The sequence below is a fragment of the Mytilus edulis genome, chromosome 7, assembly GCF_963676685.1.
Source record: "Mytilus edulis chromosome 7, xbMytEdul2.2, whole genome shotgun sequence".
Classification (NCBI taxonomy): Eukaryota; Metazoa; Mollusca; class Bivalvia; order Mytilida; family Mytilidae; genus Mytilus; species Mytilus edulis.
Window position 1 is genome coordinate 26,883,854 of NC_092350.1, and position 11,930 is coordinate 26,895,783.

Below are 11,930 nucleotides of genomic sequence, written 5' to 3' on the forward strand. Positions count from 1 at the left end.
AAAAAACAAAAAACAAAAAAACTTACAAGAAACTAACAACAAAAAAATAAACAAAAAAACAAAACAAACATTAACAAGTCATTTCTGCCATTGTGCAACATACGTTATTCCCTTTAAATGTATTTCATGGTTTAAACATCACATTCAATTGACCTAAGCTAAGATAACATACCGTCTAGTTTCTTTAATTTTAAATACCACTATAAATACAAAATATTGGGGATTCTATTTAGATAGAGATAAAATACCGAAGTAATCCAAGTAGAACGAACTAGTTATTTATAAATAAGGTAGAACGCATTCAAGTTAGCTACTAAAGCATTTTAATATTATCCCGCTTTTTATAACCGTTTGAACCAATTAATGACAGTTGGAAGCCCTGATCAGACACTTGATAATTCGCCAATTAGTGAATATGTTCATCTCAACGACAAGGAGAGAGAGTCAGAGAGAAATAAAGTGTTTTTTCTTGTTTTTATTTTTATTTTATCAACAAATTGTTTGAAAAACCAAGGTTATTCCCCTTTGGACGGTAACATAATATATGTATAATGGTGTAATCTTGTGTGCAGCAATGGAATACACAGAAGTTGTGCAAAACTTTGTTCTTGACCACAAAATAGGACTCAGTGTTGCAGTAAGTGTTGGTGAGTATGAGTATAATTTCTTTTTCTTCAATTGTTGTATTGTTATGTGTCGACTCATAACATAGTGTGTTTATTGATTTTTTAAGTGTACTATTGTTTTACATGGTAGTTTTTAGTAAACTTAAATTACTACAATGGATTCAGTATTATAATAAAAGTTATGGCGACCGCCGCTAATCTATAATACTAAAATTACGAGGTCCAATTTGTCAGCCGTCATCACGTAAAAACGACGAATCAAAGAATACAACTTTATATATAACTAATATAGTACAAAGGTGTAGATTAAAAATTACACCACTTCAGGCCCTTTTGTTTTCCACGTAATTAATATTGCCAATAATTAAGAAGTTCCGGGTCGAGTCCGATACCGATACCAATAGTATATTCATCTGTTACCTATTACCTTATATGTACGTTCCGCATCTGACAGGCGCACTACCAAACGGTGTATTTAGGATTATGCTTCATACACGGGTCATAAGATTTGAAAGCAGAGAAAACTGTGTATCTTATAATCGGCATGACTTTATCAGATGAAAATACTAATACTAAAATAAGGCTTGCGCATAGTTATATACTTTAATTCAGTCACGGACCTGCGAAATCACGGGTGTGTTCTAGTGCTATATTAAAGACGTGTACATGCCAAAATTAATAGGTTCGATAATAATAAAATGAGAGTATGGATACTTTTTGTTCCAATTAAGAACTCCGGATTGGTAGCATGACACTACACACAAAACAGTTCACTAGGATTTTGTCATTTATTATTTTTATGCCCCACCTACGATAGATGTTTTCTGGTCTGTGCCTCCGTTCGTTCGTTCGTCCGTGCGTCCGTTCGCCCGTTCGCCAGTCTTCAGGTTAAAGTTTTTGGTCAAGGTACAAATGTAGTTTTTGATGAAGCCGAAGTCCAATCAACATGATCAACTTGAAATTTTTACTTAGTACACTTGTTGCTTATGATATGATCTTTATAATTTTAAAGCCAAATTAGACTTTTTACCCAATATCATGGTCCATTGAACATGGAAAATGATAGTTCGAGTGGAGCATCCGTGTACTTAGGACACATTCTTGTTTATTTTTATTTTTTCATCATTTTTTATTATTATTATTAAAATGGAATATTCAAATAGTCTAAATAGTGTTTTTCGTTTTATATGAATAATGTACATTTATTCTAGGCATTACCAGAACCATAAAATCGTTCAATTATCATCGTTATAAAGTTATATCCTATTATGTTAATTTACGTCCTGTTAAACGTTTGTTTGTACGTCTTTTTTTTTTGAAGGATTAATTCGGTGTTGGTGGTTGTTGTTTGGTCTGTTAAATACTTTCAGTAGTTCTTGTTACCCTTTTAAAGTTTTATGATATTTGAAATTTTAACTATGGGGTTAGAATAGCACGGGGAGCAGGTGCGGATCCAGCCATTTGAAAAAAGGGACGGGATCCCAACCCAGGACAAAAAGGGGAGGGGGTTCCAACTATATGTCCCCATTCAAATGCATTGATCGTCCAAAAAAAAGGGGGGTTCCAACCCCTTGAACCCTCCCCCTGGATCCGCCAATGGCTTATATGAAAAGTTAACGGTCAACGCATTGTCGCTACTTAAAGCTATAAAGTTCACTTTAAATACGATATCAACACTTGCTACCATCTTATTTTCTAACTTTCACTTATATATATATACTATTAGTAGTGAAACATTGGTATTATTTCTTGTACAGCACTAAATTAATCTTTAAGTTAGACATTTTTGCATTTAATTTTAGGTGTTGTGTTATGGGGAATACGACGATATGTGAAGGGACCCAGATATTATGGCAAAAGGCGAATTGATGGTAAAACAGTAATAATTACTGGTGGAAACACAGGGATTGGTAAAGAAACAGCAATAGATCTGGCAAAACGAGGTACAATGATGAGTACATTTATTGCGCAATTTTAAGCATACATTTACTGCTGTTTTATTAATTATAGATATCAAATAAGTTTGGTATGCTTTCCTATGAGATAAATCTACGATTTCTATGCACAATACTATCGCTGTAAATATCAAGATATGATACATGTATGTCTTTCGTAACAATGAAACTGTTTGAAATATACACACCGAGGAATACCACTGCCAAAAAAAAATATTATTAGCTAACCTGTCCCAAAGAACCAAGTGAGCTTTTCTCATCACCTGGTGTCCGGCGTCCGGCGTCGTTAATTTTTAAAAAAAATCTTCTCTTGTGAAACTACTGGGCCAAATTTAACTAAACTAGACAACAATCATCCCGATCACAACGGTATCTAGTTAAATAAAATGTGTCTGATGACCCCGCCCACGAATCAAGATGCCCGAGATGGCTTCAGATAGAACATGCAGTTTTTGGAAACAAAAGCAAATGTATAACAGTTGCGTTAATGTATGCTTCAATTGTAAATAAAAATATCAGGTGAGCGATACAGTATCACTAGATGCATCTAGTTAAGCAACAAAACACTATCTCTGCTGTCATACGTTTTTCAAATTAGTTTAGAAAGCTACCCGTTCGAAACTAAAATATTCAAATCTAGAAAAGGATATTATTGCTACATACGTGTATATTAATTTTAAGTGTATTTATAGTTAGTTTCATTAGTTAAATTCCGCGTTATGCTTATAGAATTTTTTTTATTATTTAAAGCAAACACATCATCCAGATAGTGGTACTCGCTACTAAATTAGTTTAAATGATAGATCATTACTGTGATTCATTCTGAAAGATACAGAAACAAGTATGCTTTTTAAGCCGAAATGTTCATATACGTTTTCATTTTTTGTCATTACAGTTAAGACGCACCACACAAATAAAAAAAAATGAAAAAAAAAACTGTCATCACAGTTACGACAAGTTTAATAACGCATCAACTCCGTAGAGGAGGGGGCATTAAGTAATACCCTTGTCCTTCTGTACGTCCGTACAGCCGTTCGTCCCGAAATTGTTTTTGTTCTCTAACTTTTAAATCAGCTGGTTTAAACCAAATGTTATGACAAAACACAAATCAAGTTTTCCTAGAGGGAAAAAAGGCTGAATTCTTCGTTCTCGTTCTTCAGGCTTAAGTTTACCTCAACCAAATGTTATGAAACTAAAACACAATTCTTATTATCCACAAATTTAGAAATAGAACGAAGTGTGGAAGCGTCAATTTTACCTTTCTTGAGTTATGCCCCGTAATAACGTTAAATCAAGCAGGGCAATCATAAGTATTCCATGGACACGTTCCCCATTTGTTTATATCTAATATGTTAACACACCCTGCGATAATTTCAATGACATTGCAAATACATAAAACTAATTGTTTACAATAATTAAAAAGTAACAACACGTTCTGATATGTGTTATAACAAAAGAAACGGAATGATTACATTGGGTTTGCCGTCTGTAAGGGATAGACCGCTCTATAACAAGAAGACATAATCATGATGCAATATCGAAATTTTCAAAAATGTCTTTTTTCTTTATTGAATTATCATTTCCATGTCCATTCTTTCATGTAATTGCCACACTATGTGTAAATCTAATAAGCAGAGATATTGCAAAAAAAAGTTGTGGTCGCTTAGTATGAATATGTACATGTACGTGCTCACGTTGAAATTGTATATTTTTAGGAGCCAAAGTTATAATTGCATGTCGTGACATGACTAGAGGAAACAACGCAGTTGGTGACATTAAACGTCTCAGTGGCAGCACAAATGTTTCGATGGTACAGCTAGATCTGGCTTCATTGAAATCCGTCAGAAAATTCGCTGAGGAAATACACAAAACAGAGAAACGATTGGACATACTAATTAATAATGCTGGTAAGATTGAGCTTAGTTTTTTTTCTGAATCAACTGTAAATCTGTTTGCCACTTTATTGTTATAACATACACGGTACATGTACCAGTTTTGCTGCATCAGATGCGCATTTTGACAATCAATGTTTCTTCAGTGATGCTCTAGGCCAAAATATTTGAATCCTAAACTTTTTATGTAACCTTCATCTGATACTTTCATAACAAAAAAAGTGGATGTTTCATAATATAAAAAAGAAGATGTGGTATGATTGCCAATGAGACAGCTCTCCACAAGAGACCAAAATGACACAGAAATTAACAACTATAGGTTACCGTACGGCCTTCAAAACTTTTTCAAGTAACAAAAACAAAATTAGTAAATTGGTAAATCTGACACTAATGTTTTACACATTCGTGCAATTCAATTCATATGAAGATAATTGTTGTGAAATAAAGGATTACTATCATGACTATTGTAGTTGAAAAATTATTCAGTTGTCAAAGTACATGTCTATTCGTAACACAGACATGACAGAATAAAAACATCGAACCACCAATGGACCCATTACTTTATTCTCAAACGATTCTAACTGTATGCAGGAGTTATGGCTTGTCCTTACATGAAGACAGAAGATGGACTTGAAATGCAGTTCGGAGTCAATCACATTGGCCATTTTCTTTTGACCAACCTACTGTTAGATCTGATAAAGAAAGCAGCACCAAGTCGTATTGTTAACGTGTCATCCTTAGCACATGTCTTTAGTGAGTATTGTTAATATCTCATTCTTAGCACATTTCTTTAGTGAGTATTATTAACGTGTCATCCTTATCACATGTCTTGAGTCAGTATATTGTTAACGGGTCTTCCTTCAGTTGCTGAATCTCTTTGTTGGTATTATCAATGTGCAAGCCTTAGCAAATACCATTAGTAGATATTTAGACCATGTCATTCTTAACAACTGTATTGGTACTGTGTATTGTTAATGTGCACATATAATTAATTTTTAAATAAGAAGGGATTAAGAATTTATGTGTCATCCTTTGGAAGTAGCTTGGTAGGGTTTTATTATTGTGTCATACTTAGCACATACCATTGTATAATTATGTTTGTTTAGTGTCATCCATTGCAAATATCTCGGTATGTATTGTTCATGTTTGATCAATAGCACATATCATTCGTATATATTGCTAAGAAAACGATTATCATTTTTAGTGGTTTTGTTTTACGTGTCATCCTTAGAAAATATCTTAGTATGTATATTGTTCATGCTTTATCCTTAGCACATATCATATCATTAGACCAGATATCATTAGTAGGAATTATTATTGTGTCATCCTTAACAAATCTTTAGGTATGTATTGTTAACAAATCTTTAGGTATGTATTGTTAAGGTGAATTGGAATATTCTTGATATTCATTTTATCTGAGTTCAGTACAAGTATGTTTTCCTGTTTGAATGGTTTTTAAATTATAGTAAGTTTTGGGCCTTTTATAGCTTGCTGTTCGGTATCCGCCATGGGTCCGGCTTAAAAGCCATACTTTGGCCTATAATGGTTCACTTTTTAAAAATTGTGACTTTGATGGAAAGTTATCTCATTAATAATACATTTGTATACCACTTCTTCTTATATATAAATGCATGTAATAACCATATAAAGATCTCATAGTTAGTTAAATATATGTTTTGTTTATTTCATTTTATGTATTTTAGCTGGTCAACTGAATTTTGATGACATTGCAAAGAGGGAAAGGTATTACAATGCGGAAGAAGCTTATACACAGAGCAAACTGTGTAACATTTTATTTACCAAAGAATTGGCATCTCGATTATCAGGTAAGAAGTTTAGCGAAACAGACTTATGATTGGACCATTGGTTTTCTGGTTTAAATTGTGTCAAATTTAATCATGTTGAGGTGTTTTATAGATTTCTATATGGTTTGGGTTTTGCTCATTGTTGCAGGCTGTACGGTAACATATATAGTTGCGTACATACAGGTTATCTGTTTGAAAGTTGTCTCTTTGACAATCAAACCTCATCATTATTTTTAATCAACCTCACACGATTTAATAAAAAAAAATGAATCGTAGTTTGGTTTTACATTTACTTACTAAGAAATCATTTCTCATTTGTAATTGATATTTTTATTAAGTTAACATGTAGTACTATGAATTTATCCAAATCTGTTCTATCGAGATATGAACTGTAATTCTCATTTTGATACGAGTAGTCCGCGAGATGCATGAAGTTGTTGATTTAAATTTCAAATCTAATTTTAAAACAACTATGTGACATTGTTTGAAGAATTAATAAAATTAAGTCATACTAATATGATACATTTAATTCTTTTTGAAAAACAGCTCTAAAATATATATAACATAACAGTGGACTTAGTCACAGAGTGAGTACTTCAGTTCTAACAAAATTAATAAGATACAAAATTTTCCGTTCATGAAATAAGTAATTTTAAGAAACTAAGTTTCCAACTCCTTCAGTAAAAACTGATCTTTTAGATCTATTAAGCTACGTTTTATAGGTCCGTGTGGTCGTACAGCTCTTAGCGTGTTCAAAAACCGCTGCTGCTAACTGATTGTCCCCGAAAAAATCATCTGTTTCAGCTTAGTCAACACTGCTTCAATATTCACATGAATTAAATAATACCTTGCTTTAAATAACCATTTATAGATACAGAAATTTAAAGAAACAATGAATTGAGGAGCACAAAAGAGGTGGAAGAATCGGACAATAAATATTTATAAATAATGACAAACCTACAAAACCACGGTAAAACAGGAACGACGAAATGACAAACAAATCTAGGTATCTATATCAACACTCATTGACCAAATCTGGTAAAAGTTTGTAAGAATGTTTAAAATACGTAGACTTGTATTTAACAAAAAGTCATTGATACATAATACCATTAAAGATGACTAACACAATCATGTCGTTATAACTGCAGGTACAGGAGTGACAACTTATTCTCTACATCCGGGTGCTATTGACACAGAGTTAGGAAGGCACTGGAGAAGTAAACAGAGGCTTATTAGAGAACCCATTTATTTCATATATTCTCTCTTTACCAAAACTCCATATGAAGGAGCTCTAACTAATATATACTGTGCAGTTGATGAATCATTGGATAAGGAAACAGGAAAATATTACAGGTAAATGATAAACTTTTAATTGAGACAGCTAGTGCACTATTAGAAAATGAAATATCAAACATTCTTTTGATAAAATGTAATTTTTAATGATCAGATTGAACAGTTTTATATAGTCAAAATTCGTATTAAGAAACACCAAAACCGAAACAAATGTCCCACTATTATACTATTATAAGTTTCCAGCAAATTCCATAAATTTGTACTTATTGTATTTTAAAATTGTAAGATTTTTTTCTCTGAATATGTATGGCTTAATTTCCACTGGACATCAAGCAAGCAACAATCTATCAATCAAGTCGAATGTAGACTTTCATTTTTTCGAAGTGATTTTTATCACTATTTGATGAAAAATAGTATGTTCGGTAAATAAATGAATGTATGTTGCATTTAGTTTTATTTTGGTGGTTTTAAGAATGACGACAGCACACTTGTACCAACAAATAGTTGAAGACTACAACAGATATATATCACATGTTAAAACATATGCAATCATTTTAGTCAGTTGAGGTAACTACAAATCTATCCAAACCAATTACCTCATTTAAAAACTGAACAGAATGTCCCAAACTGCCTCGTAAAATACATGTATATAGAAGAAGCACGAAAAGAACTGTTAACGAGCAACCCGAAAACGGTGGCAAACTTTATCATAGACTGTTTAAGGATATGACAAGATGTTATATAAACATTTTTACTTTAACAAAACTACACAATGTAAAAACTGTAAAACTAAAAATATTGTACATCAAATCAAATGTAGCTATACATGTATAATAATGTTTTCAAATAACAGCGATTCGTAAGCCTATAAGGCTGGCTGAAAATAAAAATGTTCATAACATAATGTATTATATAATGGCAATTCAGGTTGCACTTTAATGAATTATTCATTCATTCATTCATATAACAATTTGAACTGTTACATTCTTTTAGTTGAACAATGCAAATAAACCATCTACTTTAACAGTCAATACAAATGATAAATATAGCCTAGATATGTCGTCTTGAACTCATTAACCAAAAGCATACTAGTAATACTTTTGAACTTTTGACTTTTTTGGTGAATACATTTTGTAACATAATTATTAGTGTGAACTGGTTTCATTGTTTCAGTGACTGTGCCGAAAAGGCTCCTTCCAAACCAGCTTTAGATGAAGGGGCTGCCAAGAAGTTATGGGAATTGTCAGAAAAACTTGTTGGTCTTTAAATGTGAAAAATCTAAGGTGTAAATATATGTATACCTAGTAACTTATCTGTGGCGCAAGAAGAAATGGAAAACAACTGTCTATAATTATGAACATACTGCTGAAATACCTTAATGATGAAATAAAGACTTTTATTTCCATTTTTTGCTAAGTAGGTCATAATAATTGTAATTGATTTGATAATCTGTTGTGTATTTTATAAACATAAAAAAAAATTTCGACTTTACTTTTATATGTAATAAACGTCCAGTACATGTAGCACCTAAATATATGAAAAATGCATGCCCTGTTTCCTCAACAAGAATTCGATAAGTTTACTTGCATTGCTTTTACTGTATTCTGTATGACTCAGTGTACTAAGCTCTTGGATTATTATACTTTTACCTTATTCTAATTCACTAGTAGCACTTCAGTCCGTCCCTTCTGATGCTGCGTTATCAATCGATATCTTTTTCATCTTATCTTTAAACTAGGACATACTATATTGAATTCGAATATTGCGAAGAATTTATTTGCTTTTTAGAATATATATGTCTGTACAACCTGTACAATCTAAACTAATGAGTATGTATCTCTTCTGGCTGGAATTTTAGGCGACTGTCATACATGTAATAGGTTTAGCTTTCTATAAAACCAGGTTGAATTCACCATTTTCTACTCAAAGAAGATGTCTGTACCAAGTCCATAATATGACAGTTGTCCATTGATGTGCCTGAGCTTTTGATTTTGCCATTCGATTAGTGACTTTCCGTTTTGAATTTTCCTTCGAGTTCAGTATTTTATGATTTTACTTTTGAGTCAAACAGGTATGTTAAATATTATAAATTAAAAACAGTTGATAGCGTTATTTTCTAAACAGGTTAAATGTATACACACATTACAGAAACCTCGATTACTTTTATCATCGGCAGAGTAAGAGGTTTTGATTAGTTTTACTTGGTATGTATGACGAGACCCGATTAAATATGTTTTTGTTGCATCAGATGAAACTCTTATTTAAAAGGCATCTACATGTAAAAACTAACGGAATAAACGTGACTTTAAGTAGTTTTACAGGTGAATAAATATATCATGTATGTTAACACGTAAAATACAGTAACTCCAACAAACAAGGACTTTTTAGCCCAACAGAAACAGCTAGAACAAGAATGTGTCTCCAGTACACGAATGCCCATCCGCACTATCATTTTCTATGTTCAGTGGACCGTTAAACTGGGAGAAAATCACTAAATTGGCATGAAATCTAGAAAGATTATATCATAGGAAACACATGTACTAAGTTTCAAGTTGATTGGACTTCAACTTCAAAAACTACCTCGATCAAAATCTTTAACCAAAACTTTAACCTGAAGCGGGACAGACGGACGAACGGACGGACGAACGAACAAACGAATGAACGGACGCACAGACCAGAAAACATAATGCCCATAAATGGGGCATAAAAATCATAAAACAGTTTCATGCACTTATACTATGATAGAATACAGACTTTGTTTCAAGTTAGTTAATATATAGTATGCTCAGATATATCTACCGATTTGCTTTGTTACTACGTTTTTTTGGACTTTTCCAATATTGAGCTTCTTCGGCCTTTTTCCGTCTTGGTTTTAAACAAAATCCACACACACTGGTTGCAGACTTTTCAACGCCACTGTAATACTTAAACAATGATAACTGTTCATGATTTGTTAGTATTCCTGTGCTTACTATTTCATCAGAAAATGTTTGGAGAGGAATTGAAGGAATTCTAACTTGGAATAACAATGGTCCAAGTTCCTGTCTTTTTTCTTCTCCACTTGTGTTTTTGTCTTTTAATTGACATTGAGCTGTAGCCCATTTATTTAAAGTTTTGAAGAGGGTAAGTTCATCAATTAAAATAGAATCAGCTTTCTGAAGAAAAATTGTCAATTCTTCTGCAGTTAGTGACATAAAATTCTTGTTTTTAACTACTTCTTCAAATTTAGTAGCAATTATAGACAAAGTTGTGTTGTACACATACTCTAAGTGAATTTGTTTCGAGTACCTAAAAACTTCAATGTAGTTAAATGGACGCTGAAGACAGTCTTGTATTTCACGTTTACATTGGTCTGCTAATTGTGCAACCCCATATTTTTCGGCACACTGAAAAATGTCCATTCGAGAAACCAACGACTCTTCTTTCCATTGTATGTTGTCAAGATATATAAACCTGCCAAAAATAATTAATTTGAATATGTAAAATATAGAATTCAAAAATCTAACTTAATGACTCAATTTTGAGATTAACATAACAATGTGAGTGGTAAAACAAAAGCATTTGAATACAGTTTAATCATATATATACTAGCAAATACCCCCAACACATGTACAATCAAACGACAAAAGTATTTGCTCTTACTAGTTAACGCTGAGTGGACAGCGAAGAGGAAGCACAACATCAATCAGCTTTGACCGAAACAGCGATGGCATTACTTAGCTTAAACTTTTATGTCACAAATAGCGTAGCGAAGCAAGACGATAACCCCACTTTTTAGCTCACCTGGCTCGAAGGGTCAAGTGAGCTTTTCTCATCACTTTGCGTCCGTCGTTCGTCGTCGTCGTCGTCGTCGTCGTCCGGCGTCGTCTGTTAACTTTTACAAATATATTTTTCTCTGAAACTACAAGGCCAAATTTTACCAACTTAGCCACAATCATCATTGGAGTATCTTGTTTAAAAAATGTGTCCGGTAACCCGGCCAACCAACCAAGATGGCCGCCATGGCTAAAAATAAAACATAGGGGTAAAATGTAGATTTTGGTTTATAACTCTGAAACCAAAGCATTTAGAGCAAATCTGAAAAGGGGTTAAATTGTTTATCTAGTAATATTTATCTGCTCTGAAATTTTCAGATGAATTGGACAATAGGTTGTTGGGTTGCTGCCCCACAATTATTAAATTTAAAGAAATTTTGCTGTTTTTGGTTATCTTGAATATTAGTATAGACAGAGATAAACTGTCAGCAATAATGTTCAGCAAAGTAAGATCTACAAATAAGTCAACATGACCTAAATGGTCAGTTGACACCCTCAAAGAGTTATTGCCCTTTATAGTCAATTTTTAACAATTTTCGTTAAT

The 11,930-nt window shown here is 32.6% G+C and overlaps 2 protein-coding genes across 3 annotated transcripts; one reads left to right on the forward strand and one right to left on the reverse strand.

The window, feature by feature from the left end:
• Nucleotides 1-495: 495 nt before the first annotated feature.
• LOC139481162 (retinol dehydrogenase 13-like) lies at nucleotides 496-9,337 on the forward strand. Of its 2 annotated transcripts, XM_071264313.1 has the most exons (7): nucleotides 496-647; nucleotides 2,429-2,569; nucleotides 4,297-4,488; nucleotides 5,065-5,226; nucleotides 6,177-6,299; nucleotides 7,427-7,631; nucleotides 8,745-9,337. In XM_071264313.1, the coding sequence occupies exons 1-7, from the start codon at nucleotides 545-547 to the stop codon at nucleotides 8,836-8,838; spliced, it is 1,020 nt and encodes a 339-aa protein (XP_071120414.1). In that variant the 5' UTR covers nucleotides 496-544; the 3' UTR covers nucleotides 8,839-9,337. The 2 variants fall into 2 exon arrangements, with proteins under 2 accessions (XP_071120414.1, XP_071120415.1); XM_071264314.1 differs by lacking the exon at nucleotides 5,065-5,226.
• Nucleotides 9,338-10,366: 1,029 nt separating this feature from the next.
• On the reverse strand, nucleotides 10,367-10,972 carry LOC139483048 (BTB/POZ domain-containing protein 3-like). The gene has a single exon (XM_071267074.1). The coding sequence runs from the start codon at nucleotides 10,970-10,972 to the stop codon at nucleotides 10,367-10,369; it is 606 nt and encodes a 201-aa protein (XP_071123175.1).
• Between the last annotated feature and the right edge of the window lie 958 nt (nucleotides 10,973-11,930).